At 39.5% G+C, this 19,909-nt stretch overlaps 1 protein-coding gene across 1 annotated transcript in view; it reads right to left on the bottom strand.

Annotated features, from left to right (window-relative positions):
• The window catches only part of fig4a (FIG4 phosphoinositide 5-phosphatase a), a 58,318-nt gene that overhangs the window by 32,613 nt on the left and 5,796 nt on the right, over nt 1-19,909 (bottom strand). Inside the window, exons 5-12 of the mRNA XM_034075967.1 lie at nt 16,485-16,641; nt 15,464-15,514; nt 12,130-12,293; nt 11,713-11,841; nt 9,732-9,832; nt 8,830-8,992; nt 5,368-5,465; nt 556-689 (exon numbers count right to left, since the gene is read on the bottom strand). Of these exons, the coding sequence (XP_033931858.1) occupies nt 556-689; nt 5,368-5,465; nt 8,830-8,992; nt 9,732-9,832; nt 11,713-11,841; nt 12,130-12,293; nt 15,464-15,514; nt 16,485-16,641 (997 nt within the window). The remainder of the gene's footprint in view (nt 1-555; nt 690-5,367; nt 5,466-8,829; nt 8,993-9,731; nt 9,833-11,712; nt 11,842-12,129; nt 12,294-15,463; nt 15,515-16,484; nt 16,642-19,909) is intronic.

Genomic DNA, 19,909 nt, shown 5'->3' on the forward strand with positions numbered 1-19,909 from the left:
TGATTATGTCACTGATCAGAAGAGAATATTTTAAATACTTTGCTGTAGAAAAACATTTTTGGAAAAGTTTAATTAAACATTTCTGAGTTCAGAGTATGATGTAACTTTAGTCTTTGATCCTAACAGGATTCAAGGAAGTTTTAAAATGGCAGAAAATATCAGATAACAATACCATATTGAAAACAAAAACTGAAATAATTTACATTTAGATGAAATATAGCCATTTTGTGCTGCTCATCATTCTCCACACTAGCTCGGGCAAACAGCTTTGCTCTCACACATTTAGTTTGATACCACCATGAGTTATTATACTGCATTAACCTCCTAACCTTTAAAATCTCAGTAAAAAGGATCCTATCTGCTGTTGGACTTTAAAGATTGTATTATGTCTAATACATACACAAATAAATATCCAGTTTCCTGTGTATTTCATTTAGTTAGTTAGTGTTGCTGGCTAACGGCAGGGCAAATCATTTTTTGGGGTAACAATAACAAACATTAACACGTCAAAAAAGCTGTGGTTTAAGCGAACTTCGGCTCATCTATAGTCCCCACCTCTTGGTGTAGCGGGCCATGTCCCAGGCGATGTAGTCGATGCAGTTTTCTGGAGGGAGAAACTGATTTAGGTTGATCACAGCTGGGTACAGCTCTTCACTCAGGATCCTCTCATGTCTCCTTTTTTCCCGTTTCTGTAGCACAACAAAGAGACGCATGTGTGTATCGCATGTAGGATTTAATCTACCCACAAAGAACAACCAAAGCCGGTCCAACAAGGACACCAGTATAGATCAACATGAGAAATCTGTTGGTTGTAATAAACGCATTCACAGAGATCCTTTCAGGTCTTCTCCACAATAACCCTGAAAAATAGAGCTGCGAGAAACAATTTACAGAATCCATTCAGACTACGACTTATGTGAAATGTAAAGCACAGAGCTGAGGAGAGACAATGCAGATAGGTGGGGAGTATACTGTAATGTAATAAGTGTAACTGTAGGGGATATTGGTGCAAATTGAATTGTATGCCACAAAGAGGGATTAGGAGGTGAATTCATAGTTTCATTTAGAATCTTATTACAGTAAAAAGTGCTAATTATCTTCCGATGTATGGTTGAGACGACCCTTTTTCTATATTTCAATCAAAAATGTTTAAGAGTTTACATCAGGGCATCCACAAAGTTTGACTGCTGTTGGTTTATTGTTTCTGAGCTCTAGATGTTTAATGAATTCATAGAAAATATTTGTAAAGAAATAAGACTTTTTTTGTTAATGCATTCACACACCCCCTGTTTGTCTCTTTGACCTGTGGTCACACAGTCCATTAAGACATTTCTCCATTAAGTTATGTCTCCTCACATTGTGTCTTTATGACTGATCTCCCTGGGTGATAATGGGCTTGGAAGCATCATTTAGCAGCTTGCACATGCACACATCCAGCCGTGGCAAAGCAACACACTCACATTAACGATGCATTTCCTCATTCGTTTGGCATGGGTGTGTCATACTGTCTGACAAACACACACACACTTTATGAGGCACAGAAGAAAGACTAGGAAACGTGCACACTACATGTGCTGTTCACAGAAATAATCATAGTTGTATGTGTGAGAAGGTACAGTCACGCTATACATATGGGGGGGAGCTGGTCATGGACACCGTAAAAATCAAATGTGCAATGTGTATTTTTTTAAATTTATAAGTCTTTATTTTTCTCATCTTAATTCCTCTTCCTTTTGTGTGGGCAGGTTCTATGTTTGGTGGTTGCTCCCAAATATGAATGGATTCTCACGCAAAAATGTTTTGTTGTTGATTAATTTGAAAAATTAATTGATTAGATGCTGAAGAAAAAAATGAATAATTTGTAGGTGTGGAGAGTAGAGATTTTCTCTGGCAGTCACAACAAATCTAATCTAATTAAGTTGTCTGATAGGAAAGGCGATTCACATGCTCGGCCATGTGTTTTCTTCCTCTCTTATCATTCGGACCCATCAGGAAACCACGCAAACATCCATGAGTTGACACAGCATGCTGACCCAAGTCAACACGGTTGAGAAGGGCTGTCATGGTTTCATGGTTACTTAACAAATCCTTTCTCCTACTGTCTCATGGGACAAGAGAGAGGGTGTATTGTATATATCCAGCCAGCACATATCACATGGCCGCAGCTTGTGTAGACCTCTAAAATCTGTGATACAACATGAGCTTGAAACCCAAGAGTGAATAGCTGTTTGCATGAGTGTGTCCATGCTGGTGAATAAGGCTGCGGCCCCACGAGGACGAATTCGGTCGTTTGCGTTACTGTTTAGTGTCATATAGACCGTTCGGCCACACGAGGACGACCGAATATGGCACTAAACGACTGAGGAAACGACAACGGGTCCCAAGGTGGATAGAAATGCATACGCCACTCTCTGGGGGGTCAAACAGCTCCGTGTGTGCGCCCTATACGGACATTTTCAGATCACTGATAGTGATTGCGCAATAGCCCCGCCTCTCCCCACCTCTTCTGCTCACCTCCGCTTACCCCGCGCCAGTGCTGAAGTGTTTCGCCACCAACAACAACAACAATGGCGGATCGCAGAGTTGCTATCGTGCTCCGGACGCTATTGACCATGCTACAGTTGTTTGTGCAACATCTACAGCAATAATGATGAGGCAATAGCCCCGCCTCTCCCCACCTCTGCTGCTCACCCCCACGTCAAAGTAAACTGCACCCTGAATTCAGATTATTTATCTTTCTCTCGCGAGTGAAGTCTAATCTGACAGGACAGAGACACGCAGCTCTGCTCACCTGCAGCTCCTCCCGCTGCAGCAAAACACACACTTCAAGTCAGATCATCACCCTTAGCTATTTTAATTACCTCTCAAACTGATGAGCTGCTGCATGAGACAGACACTGGCGCTGTCCGAAGAGAGGGAGGAAAAAGAGAGGCTCCGTGTATTTTATCATTATATTATATAGAGTCGTTATTCATTTGTTTTAAAGTTCAATAAATAACAAAGAAGACCTTTGACCGGCACTTTTATAATTTTGTCCGGAAGATTTCAACTTTAATACACGCTGACTGGCGAAAAACTCTGCCCGGTTCCCTCGGCCCCCACCGCGGAGAATAAACAGAAGGGCAACCATGACAACCATGCTTCTTCGCTGCTTTTGTGGAGGAAGTTACAGCGCCACGTAGAGGCTCCTGCATATGTACTGCAGCTTCTCCAGCGGTTGGAGCTAAACGGAGCGGTCTCGTGTGGGCAGACACTATCCGGATAATTATTGCATGTGGACGGAAGCCGTTTGCGATTGCGTTTGCGTTAATCCTATGCGTTTAGCCGTTTTCGTCCTCGTGGGGCCGCAGCCTAAGAAAGGGCCTTTTTCAAGTCACCCTTGAAAAAGAGATCTTTTGATCTCAAGGGGCTTCACCTGGTTAAATAAAGGCTACAAACAAACAAACAAGGGCAAACATGAGTAGTAGCGCACTGGTTCATGAGAGGACATTGCTAACAGTTTTGCACACATGGATAAGAAGATGAAAACAATGTAAAGACGCGATTATTCCTTATAAATAATGCATTCATGCAACTCTTCTTGTGGAGTTGTACTCAGTATAAAATCATATATATATATTAGGGCTGTCAGTCGATTCAAATATTTAATCGCGATTAATCGCATGATTGTCCATAGTTAATCGCGATTAATCGCAAATTAATCGCACATTTTTTATCTGTTCTAAATGTACCTTAGAGGAATATTTTTCAAGTTTTTAATACTCTTATCAACATATGAGTGGACAAATATGCTTTATGCTAATGTTTATTATCATTTGAACAATGACGAATATTAAACACAACAACCTCTGAACATTACATATATTCGCCTCAATTCAACCTGGAACCTCTCTCATACAATACAAATGTTGTGTGTGTGTGTGTGTGTGTGTGTGTGTGTGTGTGTGTGTGTGTGTGTGTGTGTGTGTGTGTGTGTGTGTGTGTGTGTGTGAGATCGTTGGAGCTATGTGCAACTCAAGGCATATGCTCGAACGGGAGCTGCCTGGACGCTGCAATCATGTTGCTGCAATCATGAGTGTGCTGACTTCTCGTACAATGTCCCACTGTCTGGCTCCTCTGTTTTCATTTAAACAGCTCCTTATATCCGTTAGCGCAGCTAGCTAGCACCAGATGCTAACAACAACAATAGCCGCGTTCACACTGCGGTACGGTAATGCACGTAAGGTCTCTCTCTCGCTCGCTCGCTCGGGCCACACACACACACACACACACACACACACACACACACACACACACACACACACACACACACACACACACACACACACACACACACACACACACACACACACACACACACACACACACACACACACACACACACACACACACACACACACACACACCACACACACACACACACACACACACACACACACACACACACACACACACACACACACACACACACGGCCAGTCGGTGCCTGCCGGTGAGCGTGGAAGTGTGGTCTGCCACAAGCGGGCGGCAGGAGCGGGGCTGTCAGCACCAGCTTGTAGATGGTATTTTAAACTCGATGCGCTCTGAAACTACGGGGCGGCCGAGGAAAAAAAAATACACAATTTTGTTATTAACGCGTTAACTTGACAGCCCTAATATATATATATATATATATGACATTTTATTAGCGTATAGAAACTTAGTGATACTTTGCATTGTCATTTCGTAATTCATAAGCAGTGAAGTTGTATGCTGTGTGTGTGCAGGTACTGTAAGAGTGTGTGCAGTGTTTTCTTCCCTTTCATTATTGCTGCATGTGTTTTAAGGGCAAAGCAGACCAAAATTATTAAACGTTACCATGTCAACGCCAGGTAAGCAGCAACTGCTGGGAAAATCTGACATTATTATCAAAGTCTCCACAGCAACAGCTTACCCCCCAGTAAAAATCCAGTGCTTGACTGATTGCATATTCACACACCCCTAGATATCTACCTTTTTGGTGATTTTACAAATATATTGTGGCCAGCCTAAGGCACACCTGTGCAATAATCATGCTGTCTAATCAGCATCTTGATATGCCACACCTGTGAGGTGGGATGGATTATCTCTGCAAAGGAGAAGTGCTCACTATCACAGATTTTTTCAGATTTGTGAACAATATTTGAGAGAAATGGTTATTTTGTGTATATAGAAAATGCTTTAGATCTTTTGAGTTCATCTCATGAAAAATGGGAGCAAAAACAAAAGTGTTGCTTTTATATTTTTGTTCAGTGTATATATTTAAATGTTCATCACATCTCTCTTAGAGTGATGTAAGTATATATATTAGTTTTATTAAGAATATACTTAATAATAACTTTGCATGTTACCTTGACCAGGTTGAGAATGATGATAGGAGAGCCAAACCGCTGCAGCATCTGGTCAAAATGGAGGGCAGCTACATGGGCGTATGGGTCGGCTTGGTCCACTGAAAGAGAAATCACAAAGAGTGTTAAATATGTATAGGGCACTCATGATATTGCATGGTATAAAATAGTTAAACAAAAGGAAATATCTTCTGCCATTGTATTGTGTCTGGATGTCTGCTGAATATGAGAAATTCAAGAAACAGCCAAACAGCACACTTAACTACAGACTGAGCAAACTAATGTATTTCCTCCCCCCTGTTGTTGACCCTGCTTATCATTAATGGTTTTCTTTATTTTAACATCATGTTTAATGCCTCCTGTGGAGCCCAATACTTGCAGCCAGCAGCCATGTTGGACCAGTGGAGCAGCCAGAAGACATATTAAAGGAAATAGGGCAGACTGGCTCACTGGTATCTAAAGAAGAAGAAGAGTAACCAAGTTCAGGGGCCTCATTTATAAACGGTGCGTACGCTCAAAAGATGGCGTACGCCAGTTTCTAAGCAATGTTTGCGATTTATAAAAAACAAACTTGAAGGGAAAATGTGCGGTCCTCCACGCAAACTCTGACCCATGTGTACGCATTAAGCAAAAAAACGGGAGGGACGAGAAACTGCTACACCGTTGGCAGAAGGAAGAATGGAGAAATATGTGGAAATAATACCATAAATAAAATGTTACCTCTCATGTATCATATATGAAGAATTAATTCGCAAACATTGATGGAAGCCAATCTTAAAATGATTAAACAAACGCCTGTTTGAGACTCCTCAGTGCACACAAAAACCTAACTTGGAGAAAAAATATATACGGATATGTTATTGAAAACCACCTCGAATATCTTGTCTTAATATATAATAATGTATTCTCATAAATGATGCGGTAAGCAAAAGGACAGAATTACGTCTAAACTGAGGCCGTTTTGTATTTCTATAAGTTGTATAGATACGAGCATGGTTTTATATACCATCATGTTTAATCATGTTTCATGCCGTTTGCTAAGACGCTCATAAAACACAGGAGGTATGGAAACTATAGAACACCATATATTTGGTAGATTTGGCAGCTGATATAACTCAGCACATTAGTTTTATTTCCTTTAACTGGTGGATAGAGTTGCTGCAGTGGAGACACTGCGCACAGCTGATCAACACCTGGAACACAAACCACCAAATAAAAATAAATCAAATGAATTGACTCCGCAGGGATCCCCCGATACTTTCTTACAGTTTCTCATCATTGGGGGGTCTCCTGTCCCCGGCACAAACACAGACGCACTGCCTGAGGAAGGTTATGTGTATTTTGTCATTCACTTTTTTCGGAACACTTATTTATTTGTTTTGGTGACGATCCGACCTCCATGCTGCTACTCTGGTTCAAACTGCATCCACCAAACAATGTGATTTGTCTCCACCTCCCCAAAAGAACCAACATCTGACACGGTGTGAAATGTCTTTTTTAGCTGTTCTGTCGTCATTTCCTGCGATCTTCTTCATGCAGCCAGTCAAAATGAATATTAATACGGGGCGTTTCTTTGACTATTTATAGGCAAATATGGGCGTTACGTGAAGCCCGCAAAAGCTGCGCCACATTTCGAGTTGATTGTGATTTATAAAAGGGAAACCGGGGTAGGACGTGCCGCATGCAAGTCCTACACCGGTACGCAGTGTTTTATGAATCGGAAAATGTCTGTGCTTATTTATTTGCTTTGTCCTACGTATGCAACCTTCCCACGTGAATCCTACGCAAGGCTTTATAAATGAGGCCCCAGGACATCTCCTGCACGACCAGGACATTTGAGCACTTCAGGACCACCATGAAGACATAATATATATAGTTTATACACTTGTATAACAGTGAGCTATCTCAGGCACCAAGAGGGTGAAGATGGGATGAGGTCAAATTCACACACTGACCTAGATTCGTCTTAACAGATGTAAGTCAATCGGTAGTATCACATAACCTGTCTGCATCTGTTTTTTTTATTTTTAAAGCTCCAAAGGTCTTTGAGGAAAAATCAGAAATGCGTTTTATTTAGCTTTAGATTGTGTGTCACTCTAGGAGTTAAAAAGCGGAGCACCGGTGTAAGTACGATTAAACATTTAAAAAATAAAATACGCGTTTTGGGAAATACGTCCATTTGTTTTCTTGCCAAGGATTAGATGAGGAGATCGATACTAATCGCATGCAAAATATGTGTCAAATTATATGTAATCACCAAGTGAAAAATACCCTGACAGTGCATCTGGGAAATATAAGGACTGTCTTTAAGGATCAGGATGGATAGTTCAAAGAGGGATCTCAGGGACACACTCAGTGTCTCTATCTCACACAAAAAAAAAGGCCATCTGAGGATGAATTAAAGTGCGAACTGGTTGTAACAATTTCATACAGGCATTGAACGCACCAATGTCATCAGACTTAGGAACCTGTGCACCCCCCTCTGGCCCTGGATTTGTGTTTTCATCCAGCTCATATTGTGAGAAGGGAATGGACACAAAGAAATGAACCGGTCGGGGGGGGGCGCCCTGCCTTCACCCGTTTTATTCTCATTTTTATTTTATCAATAGCCCTGTTGGAGAAAAGGATGGCCCTGATATAAGGCCAATCTCCAGTTTTTTCCAATTACACTTTTCCTTTGTCCCCACAGGGTTATTTCTGGTCTTGGGCTGCTGATAGAATATTTACAATGTGCATTATCAACTTAAACAGTTAAATAGCTGCTCTCTCTTAGAACATATACCTATAATCTTTCTTTATGCTACAGAGAAAAGTGGATGAGAGAAAGTTTTCCTTTAAAGCCTGAGCAGCTTTGCCAACTCTCCATATTCTCCATTAAAGAGCAGATGATGTGCACCTTAACGAGGTGGTTTGGATTGTTTGAAGTAGGGTTGTTCAAGGTTCCTATCCATAGTCAGTGTATTACTTACAGTAGATGGAGTTCAGCTAACTCCTAGTTTAGAAAAGTAGACAGGAGTGACTGCACAGAAGCATAGCGATGTAATACTGTGAATGGGGGCATGCAGCACAACTGTTTTTTGGCCAACTAGAACCAAAATAAATACAATCCATATCATAATAACAGCTAAAGTGTACACTATAATTTGAATATCTGTACGTTTTTACCTTGAAATATAATGGTTTCAGGTTCCATTCGTAAGGGCTCTCTTAATATAGTGTGTAATTACATTGCAATGTATTATATAAGTCATCTTAAATATGTTTAGCTTCTCCCTTATCCACAGCACATTACATTGTTTAGCTTCTGTGGCTATACTCCTCTCTGCCCTGACTTTAAGTAAGTATACATGCCTTTGGATTAGTACCACCCCACTACAAACAATCCAAAAATCCAATAAACAAACCAAGCCATGATACAAATATTTAGGAAAATATACAATTGAATGGGTAATGCAGGAGTCTTACATCGTATTGGGGGTTTTGGCATCATGGTGGAAATGTCCTGTGACCAGTAGAGCGGGACTGAACCTCGCACCTGGACATAGGAGGAGTAACTTCCTGCGGTGAAAGACATAACCGCCGCGTCATTGACGATCTGCTCTGTCTCAACTTCGTTTGCTACATCCCCCTGGAAGCAAAAAGAAAACAAAGCCCAAGGTTGAGTAAACAATAGCACCAAAAACCAACGTCATTAGGAGCTTTCCTTTAAATTACATGACTTCATCGGCAGCTGGCGCTGACCACAGAATTTTAGATTCACTCAAAGAATCTGAATCTTGATCTGTGGAAGAAGATGATGTGGGACTATCAAAAACGCCCAAACATATAATAAACTTCTGCTTCTTTTAACTTCAGCTTTTAAACAAACGTCAACAAAATGGCCACTGTGCTTTTGGGCCCAATGGCATCACGTGACTGAAGTGTGGCGCCTACGAATATTTGCTTCAAACACCACGAATATTTGCTTCAAAGCCTGTGGATCCTCCTGGGGAATGGAACATCCCTTACAATATTAACTACACATGTGCTTTTCCTGCACTATACATGTCAAACTGTCTGTTGTGATGAAGGAAAGTTGAACATTATGCTATAATGAAAGATAATTTCCATTTGGATAAGAGCTACTGTACTTATATGGCATTGAACAGAATAGTAGGAAACCGAACCATATATCAGGATAGCAGGAAATGTATGTTTTGGTGCATTAAGTTCCTCCCACAGCACACCCACAGGCACTCATACTCAAGGAAGAGGCAGCGGGTCAAATTAACCCCCTGTGATCACCCTGCGTCATCTCAATCATCCCGTTGGACCTCAGCCCTGCCTCCGCTATCTATTCTTCCCTGTTGCCTCGGCAACCGCTGTACCTCGCAGTTGGCTCCTCTTTTGAGGAAGCGGGTCCCGGCAAATTTACTGGAACGCCTGGCAATGAGGGTGATGTGAACCGGTCGGCCATATATCAGAAGCTCTGTGGTTGGTGGGTAAAGGAATATTAATAACGATAGAAAATTGACAGCATGACGCAATCACTTCTCTTTTAAAAACACACATACTTTATATTCACATCATTACATTACATTGCATTTAGCTGACGCTTTTATCCAAAGCGACTTACAATAAGTGCGTTCGACCAACAAAATACAAACTTGAAGAAAACAGAATCATATAAGTACATCAGGCTTCATAGAGCAAAAACATTTCAAGTGCTACTCAACTGGCTTTAGATAAGCCAGTCCTTTATTAGTATACATGTGCTTTGTTAATAATTCTATCGCTCGAAGTGGAGTCGAAAGAGATGAGTTTTCAGTCTGCGCCGGAAGGTGTGTAAGCTTTCTGCTGTCCTGATGTCAATGGGGAGCTCATTCCACCATTTTGGAGCCAGGATAGCAAACCCACGTGTTTTTGCTGATGGGAACTTGGGTCCCCTTCGCAGCGATGGTACATCATCAGGTCTAATCATTCTAAATGCGTTTATTTTTCTATTCCCCTTAATACTTTTGGCTTTACCTCTTTTAAAAATGACTATTTGTTGTGCATTTGTATGCACAAAGTAATAATAGCCATTTTATTTACCTACTTTTGTGGAATATCCACTTTTTTATTAGTTGCCGTTTCATGTGCACACATAAGTAGCATTCTTATCTACTCGATGAACATTTAGGAAAAAACAAATGAACAAATCATACAAAGTTTTTTATCAGCCTGACAATTGCTGAGTGATATTTAACGAGGCCCAATGTCTCCCTTTGATCTGCCACTTTTTCCCAAAAAATAAAAGAAATCTTGTCGAATTGTTTGTATCTATCTGCCAAGTCTCCTCTTATTGCACACATCCTTTCTCTCATGCTCAGAAAAAACGTAATGAAGGCCAAACAGTTTCCAGGAATCATCTCCACTGTAAAGCGCCCACACAATGTCTCAGTGGCAGCATGCTGCCTGACAATTGTTGATAGCAGTACTGACTGGAAATGCAGTTTGGATTATCTGGCTACTGCAGCTCAAAAACTGCAATTATAATATAAACTCATTAAAATAAACTGCTGTAAGACTAACTTGTTTTGACCTGAGACAAAAAAACTACATATTTTATACTCCTAATGTGATTTATGCAAAGGAGACTTGAAGGTAAATGATTGGGATCTGAAACCTAAGGCAAACTTTGACTATAATAAATCAAACTGTTGACTCAGTTCTAGTCTAGACTCAAGCCACTACTCTGCAGCAGTAACCCATGCATCAATACTACAGCTTCTCAAAAAGCAGAGGATATTATTCACTTGGAGCGTAATACTAATAACCACGCTATGCAGATTTAGTTAGATCCATAGAAGCACCGAATTGTAAGACGCCAACATCATTTGTGTATGTATGTACAAACACAGGATTTGTTTTGATAAAAACACCATGTGGTTTATCTGATTAATTATTAACAATGTTGCTGCTTTTTCCCTACAGATAACAGATGTTGTGATTATAAAACTGCCAGTATTTACACACCTGATGACCAAAACCATTGCTTGATTATAACACTTGCTTTGATAAATCCATAAGGACAAACACAAATTGCTTCTGCAGTTTAGTGGTGAATCACACACTCAGAGTGTAACCCACGTGCTTTGAAAGAGGCTGATTGCAGTTCAACAAGTGATGCTGAGGCTACGAGATGAGGGGGAGTGCCGACAAATAACAACAATGCGAGAGATAGCTGAGTCCTAACAAGATACAGGCAGTTAGTTTTGCTAATTTGTTTTAGTTTCTTTTAAAACCCAAAGAAACAAGTTGATCATGGCAATTCAAAAAAAACCATGCACATAACAGCTGAACAATTCTGCAATGCTCAAAGGATACTGGACTGGCCACAAAAGCCGTGGATAATATACATGAGCCAGTCATGATGCACGATGTCCTTGACATGTTCCAGCAGCTTTCCATTCCACACGTACTTGTAGTACGGCTCGTTCTGGAGGCCATACACCACTGTGGAGGAAGAAAAGGAACACAAAAATCCTCAGCATTATTTTACTGAAAAGGGGTCAGAACAAATAATCTGTTAGAAAGTGACAAATAAAAAGTGGAACAAGATCTATTTAGAAACATGTATTAAGTTTGTGTTAAGGTATTACAATAGATATATAATAATGGAAGAACACATAAGCCACAAATGAAGTTATTTTCAAAGGACTTCAATGACAATAAAACAGTCGAATCTGCAGTAAACAGATAAATGTCAACGAATATAAGGGCTATTCCTTTTCAGCCACTCACCTTGAGTAGGCAGACCCTCATCTTCAAATATGTCAAAGCCGTCGTTCTTGCTCTGGGTCTGAACCTCTTCCTCCGCGGGGAGAGTTGGTGACGTCCACAGTTCATAAGGCCTCTGCAGCAGAGTCAGGTTGTACTGCAGCGAATGGCTCAGGTCATAGCTGTAGCTGCAGGGCACAACAGTATATCATTTAAAGTGTACAGTCTGTACCATAGATATATATAAACACTAGATGGCTCATGGGAGATTTTCCAGCGTAGCTGACCGGCCGCCATCTTGCTACAGTTAACAGTTACTCTGATTCACGTTATGGTAGCTGTTGTAAGGTGAGTGATCTGCACAAAAATACTCTTAACTCACTGAAATCTTGACTGATTTACAAACGGTTTGGTTTATTATAAACATGTTTGGCATGGCTATGATACAGGATGCTTGGAAATGTTGAAATTGCAGCTTTTCTTTGTGTATGTGGTTGTATTTATTAGCTGGCTAATAACAAGAGGCTGTCAGTGAGACCTAGTATTACAAAGTTGACCCAGCAACTTTACACCAGTGGGAGAGGCAGCACTGCTCTTTCTTTTCAACACAACTTAAGTTACACATGATTTCTTCCAAGTGGTTTGGCTTGTTAAAAACATCTTGCATTATGATACAGGAATTTGCTGGCTTTGTGTTTACAGAAGTACCTGACTATGCCGGACTTTTGTGCAGCCTACGGATGCTCTAATCACCGCAGTCTGGAAACAAGAACCCGTGGGATCACTCCCCACCTGCTCCTGCTTCCTACATCCCCTCCACACCACACCAAGTTGTTCTTCTTAATAATAATAATACATTTATTTTGGGGGGCTGCCTTTCATAACACATAGGATAGTTTATGTTTAAATTGTTCCCTATATTGCATAGGGGCAATATAGGGAACAATTTAAACAGTGGATTTTGTGATATATTAGCCGGGGTGAGACAAGACAAACCACAAATGGACTACAGAAGGACACATGGGACAGTTTATATTATTCTTGGTCTTTTTTCAATAACATATTTCAAAGGTTCTGGATTTGTTTACAAATCTAGAAACTAAATACAAAACTAGGATGATATGAAGATCTCATGTCAAAAATAATTGTGATAAATTAGACAGAACTGGCCTGTCTGTGAGCACATTTTATGTTGGTTTGGTTCTTCTGATAAAGGTGTGAATATCTAAATAATATACCAACATATGCTATTGTCATTAGTTGTGTCCCTGTTCTTAAAGCTAAGGCATTGCTAAATTAACAACTCTTGGCTTACAGAGTGGTAACATGAGACCGATTTTTATATATAAAATATAAATGTATTTTAATTTTATAATTTATTTTAAATATTAACAATATAATAAAATAAATGGAAATATATACACCGGCAAATATTTAATATAAATACCTTGTGTGTGTGTGTGTGTGTGTGTGTGTGTGTGTGTGTGTGTGTGTGTGTGTGTGTGTGTGTGTGTATAGCTATTGCTTTATCTGATTAATGTTATTTTCATATGAAAGTCCATGATTATAAGTATGCAGTATCATAACTACATATTTTATGTTTATAAAAAACCAAACCGTTTGAAAATTGGTTGAAAATTGAGCAAGCTATGGTTATTTAAATAGTAAACCATAATGTTATGAATGAGAGAACTCCCTGTAGCAAGATGGCGGCCAAGTGGCAACGTCGGTCTCCATTGGCCAGCAGCGCGGGTGAGTCATCTAGTGTTTATATTAGTGCTGTCAAAATTATCGCGTTAACGGCGGTAATTAATTTTTTGAATTAATTGCGTTAAAATATTTAACGCATTTAACGCATGTGCAGAATGGCCCGCCCCATACGTGCCACCAGTGGCAGCGCCAGGGTATGGCTGGGGTAGGCTACACCCATACCAAGAAATGGCTTAGCCCCACCATGAAAAATGATGTTAAAGTAAGCAAAATAAAGTCTGCCAACTCGCGCGGAGTAAATTGCACAGACAGCAGTTAGTAAGATTGATTTCAGTAGCCACGGTTTTGAAAACTTTTGTCACGTAGTGATCGTCTTCTCAATAGAACATCTTTGATAACGGCGTGGTGTTGTTGCAGGAAGTCCAGACGGAGAATACTCTTGCTGTAGTACAGGGCAGAGCCATATAATAGTAATAATATGGCTCTGGTACAGGGGTGCACATAACTGGTACGCAGGTTATGTGCGTAATCTGAAATGCGTACCGTCACTTGTGTCACAAAGCGCATTTGCGTACCGACGTACTTGTGAAGCTTTTCCAGAAGGCGGTTAGATCACCGGACGACAGAGTCCGTCTCCGTGTGCACAGACAGGGCTGCTGTTAACGTAGGTCTGTACAACGGAACTGTGCCAAAACTACGCCAACCGGCTGCGGAGGGAGACTTTCTTCCCCACCCCCCTCCACTGGAGAACTGCGCTAAAACAGCTGATCACAACGTTCACACTCTGTGGTCACGAAGTACTCCACTACTCCACTACCCCCCCCTCTGTCGACTTTCCTGAAGTACTCCCCCGTTGATAGAAATCAACACGTAATGAATTAAGACCCCACGGTTTGATGATTGATAGGTGTGTGGGTTGTCTTTCATTTTGACATGCAGACATTTTTTATAATAAACATACATACTGTATGTTAAATGGATATATCCACCTGCTTTCATTTATCTTTCCATTCCCACAACAATATACATAAATAAATGGCATATGTTGGACATAGTTCGAATGGTGATTAATCATGATTAATTAATTTTTAAACTGTGATTAATCTGATTAAAAATTGTAATCGTTTGACAGCCCTAGTTTATATATATATCTATGGTCTGTACTGTCCAAGGGTGAATTTAACACTGAGCAACGCTACAGAGATGTGTATGTCAGACCAGACTGAGTTATGACAAATTGTGCTAGCTTTTGTTAGAAAAAATACGCATGTACAAGATGACAACTTAATCTAAAAATTGAACAAAAAGTCTAAAATGTAATTTTCCTCATTTTTCGATCAATACAAGGTTATTTTTGCACCACTTCACAATTTTATACTAAAATAGACTCCTATAAATACAACAAAAAGGCACGCTTCTAGAGAGGAAACAGGAAAATTAAAGTAATTTTAAAATATTGCTAGTATTTATCTGAGATCTGCTCGTCAAAAATCCTTGTGGCTTTATTATAGCCCAACCTTCTCCAAAATATAGGTAATACATTAACTTATGGAGGGCAGGTGGTATATCCTTCAAAACGTTCTATTTTATATATATCAATGAGTTAGAGATAATAACAAACACTGTGTAGACTGAGTATGTGTCTTACCTGAAGTAGAAGTTGCTGGATAAATCTACGTTCTGAAAGATCCGCACATATCTAGGAGAGCAAAAACGATGTCAGTCGTGCACACATCTAAAAAAGTACCAGAAAAAAGCATTTGTATAGCGAATCTATAGGTATAATTGTAATGATTAAGATAATATATGCAACCAAATCTTTCTCTGCTTGTTTTATGTGTTGCTGCTGCTGCTGCTTCATTCATCTGAAGGCATTGAAATCTGATTTGTAGTGTTGAAAGTGTTACAGAAATCTTAGTGGATCCAACATTGTAACATTTCTGTTGCAACATCTATGTAAAAGTGGTTCTTATTTAAATATAAGAAGAAAATATTAAATATCTAGCAGATTAAAGTAAAGAGGAGCAAGATGCGAGCACAAACACTTAGGAAGACAATCACAGCACATGAAAATAAAGCGTGATTTAGCAAAATAGCATCCAACAAATATATTACCATTTCTTGAATTAAAGTAGTCCAGTGAGTGTAAAAATAAGGTACTTGTTAGAGCCAGTATTTTGATATGATAAGAAAGGCCACCTAATTGTGACGTCTGTAGTCAACGCACTATAAAGGACTACAATTCCCACGGCGCCGTCGAGGAACAGTTCGTAACCGCACTCGTAACCGTACTCAATCATACTCGTAACCGTACATACAAACCGTACAAGTACCCTTTAAGTTGTGAAGTTATAAGCATTATCAAGAAAGAAAGAATACCTAAGTTGTGTTGTTTTATTTGAGTTTTGCCTATTTCTTTTGAATATTGTAAAGGCCTATTTTTCTTTGTTGCATGTGCAAAGGTTTGTTATTTTATTTTTGAGCAAACACATCGCAACATCTTCTAAACCATCGGAGGCCAAGCAACACTTCAAACTGTGAGTAATTTAAGGAAATAAACGAGTTAGAACTGTTTAAGGCGTCTAGTGGCTTGGTGGAAAAACAAGGAAGGAAGCCACGACAGTACTAGTGTATGAATGAATATATGGGAGATCATTTAAAAAAAGTACCTTGCTTCATCAGGGTGTGAAACCCTGACCGAGTCATTGGGGATGTAGATCATGCTGGTGTCTTCAATTTTGTAGATGGAGTGGCCGCCGATGTCCGCCATCTTTCTGCGCTTGGTGATCAACACAATGTAGTAGCCCTCGAGGAAACGTACAAACCCTGCAAAAAAAAGAAGAAGTATACATTCAAAATCTTTTAAATGAAATTGTCCTGACAGCAGCGCATGAGACAGATAATCTGGGGGAAATGTGGGCCCAGTTAAATCTTGCAAATGCCATTCGAGCACCAGGAGGAGGTGGAGGAACATGGTTGTCCAAGTTTTAGTTTTGTTATAGGATTATTACTCAGGGTTTAGTCACTGCTAAACAAAAGAGGGTGAACCCGCGTGGTAAAGCAGGCTGCGTCAAATGTTAGACAGTCCTTCAACTGTTACAGATAAAGTTGTATTTGTTTTTTCCAAACATGTTTGTCCAATACAGATGAGGCTCGTTGGAGCAGTTATTATGCTCCAAACATCTGGAACAAACTACCAGAAACCTGCAGGTCCTGGTAGTTACTAATTTTAAATCCAGGCTGAAGACTTTAATTGTTGCCACTGCTTTTAATTTAACTATTCTTCTCTTAAAAACTGCACTAACTTTTATCCATGTATTTTTATGTTTATTTTATTATCTTTGCTTTTTAATGACTGTTTTTAAATGCCATTTTCTTAATGTCTTTCATTTTTGTAAAGCACTTTGAATAGGTGCTATATAAATAAACTTGCCTTGCCTTGATATGTCACCTAGGAAAATGCATTGTTCTAACGACTTTAGATATTAACATCCAATGAGTTAATGTGGACTGTCTTCCAGAGAGACAGTATGGACACAAGCTAACAGCCTATGGCCATGACATAACTTGAGTAATTTATATTACACAAGTGAAGTTCAGAAAAAAGCATCTGAGCAGCCACTTTTGAAAGGTCAACCTTTCTGCTGCCAGCGAATCATCCACAACAGCTGCTTTGATAATAAAAACAAGAGAACACCTTCATTTGCAGAGATGAATCATGAGTGTTTGTGTGTCATACTCTACTTCAATATATATTATCTATCTGTTCCAAACCATGAAGTCTTACATAATTGGAATCAACCAAGAAAGTATCATGTAACATAGTAAAGGACTTACAGCTTTTGATGAGGTATTATCTCTTTGTTGACATTCAGTGCATGGGGATGGTTGAGTGGTTTTTTAATAGCCTGAATATTAATAGTAATATTAGCCCCATCAAGGCCAGAAGCTTATGTAAATGAGCATGCAACACACTCCTTCTTTATTGTGTGTCACAGATGCAATTTTGCAAGTGAATAAGAAGGCCTTGAATTAGATATCATTTGGATCACAGATGCTCTATCATTGTGCTGAGAGATTAATAGTGAAATAAATGATGTTATTATGTTCCTGCTCACAAACAGAATAAAGGCGCATGCAGTGTGATGTAAATCGGTGGACAAAGAAACAACCAATTACATAAACTAATAAATAAGCTCAAACACATGGCTCAACATTATGTCATCAAATATTATGCTTGTACATTTTGATCAACATACTTTCTTCAATTAGTGGAACAGTGTTGAGTAGATTATGCATCAAATTGACAGTTTGTGTTCCACTATAACAAGAAGTGATAAAGAAAATAAAAGTTAAAGTAGCACTAATGATTTTTCATGTGAAAAGGTACATTTACTAGTAACTGGGATTACTACTCAGTGTATGGTTTCCACCGGTGAATAGCAAGCTCCACGTCCCACCAGGCTTAAAATGGACTCTCCACTGGGAGTAAGCCTCAACAACAAATAATGAAGATGTTTTATAAGCTAAAGTGTAAAGTAGCAAACTTCTATATGGATTTACTTTGTGAGTTCTGTGTGTTATGCAAGTAAGTGCAGTTGAGAATAAGAGGCAAAAGTTAGAGAGGGTGTGTTGACAGTGAGTATGAAGTCAGTCAGCAACTGCACGTTGCAGTGCAGTTGCTGTGTAGTTCAAGCTTTCTGTTGCGTAATAAATAAATGCTCTTTGTGACCCAAGCCAAGTTCCCATCATGTCTTGAGGTGTCTTAAAATGCTAAATTGGGCATCTTTCTTATTCTAATTCCCACACTCATGCTAGATATATACATTGTGTAAGTTACTGAATAACATTTTTAGCCATAATACTTAGGTTTCCACAAAGTTTATAACGAGCAATGAAAAGCAGTATGGTCAATTTACAAAAAAACACATAATGTGGCTTTATAGCATTGTTTTATATACAGTTTTGACTTGACTGAAACCTATTTAAAAATAAATCCATATTAATTCAATCCAAGTGACTTTAACGTATTAAATATGAACTGAGAGTGGCTAGTGAGGGTAAAAAGAACTAAACATGGAGAAGCAGCGTTCAGTTATTATGCTCCAAATATCTGGAACAAACTCCCAGAAACCTGCAGGTCCGCTGCAACTCTGACTACTTTTAAATCCAGGCTGAAGACTTTTCTTTTTGTCGCTGCTTTTAATTGAACTATTCATATCTTAAACTGCACTGTAACTTTTATCCATGTACTTTTTCTTGTAATGTTTAATTGAACTATTCCTATTTTAGACTGCACTGTAACTTTTATCCATGTATTTTTCCTTAATGTTTATTTTATTAGCTTTTCTTTTTTAATGCTTAATGTCTTTCATTTTTTTTTGTAAAGCACTTTGAATTGCCTTGCGTTGAAAAGTGCTATATAAATAAACTTGCCTTGCCTTGCCGGTGCACTAACAATAAATGAACCTTGTGAACTATAGCCTTGAACTTAATATTACTTTTTTTTTTTTTTTTTTAATTGTGGCTTTTGTGTGTCTTTCTGACAAAGATGAGTCAGACTGGCAAAATGGCACATTCTACTTGCAGTAATGGTAGTTGCTATACAGTAATATAGTAGTGCCAGAAATAGGGTCTCTCAGGAAAAACTGTAGCCACATGGCTGAGACACTGTTATTCCATATGACACAGGGCCTTTGGCAAATAGCGGAAGTGCCACACACACACACACACACACACACACACACACACACACACACACACACACACACACACACACACACACACACACACACACACACACACACACACACACACACACACACACACACACACACACACACACACACACACACACACACACACACACACACACACACACACACACACACACACACACACACACACACACACACACACACACACACACACGAGGAAAGAGAGAGAGGTTCCCAAGATACCAGACCTTGAAGAATTGCCTGTGTGTGTGTGTGTGTGTGTGTGTGTGTGTGTGTGTGTGTGTGTGTGTGTGTGTGTGTGTGTGTGTGTGTGTGTGTGTGTGTGTGTGTGTGTGTGTGTGTGTGTGTGTGTGTGT

The sequence above is a fragment of the Pseudochaenichthys georgianus genome, chromosome 24, assembly GCF_902827115.2.
Source record: "Pseudochaenichthys georgianus chromosome 24, fPseGeo1.2, whole genome shotgun sequence".
Classification (NCBI taxonomy): Eukaryota; Metazoa; Chordata; class Actinopteri; order Perciformes; family Channichthyidae; genus Pseudochaenichthys; species Pseudochaenichthys georgianus.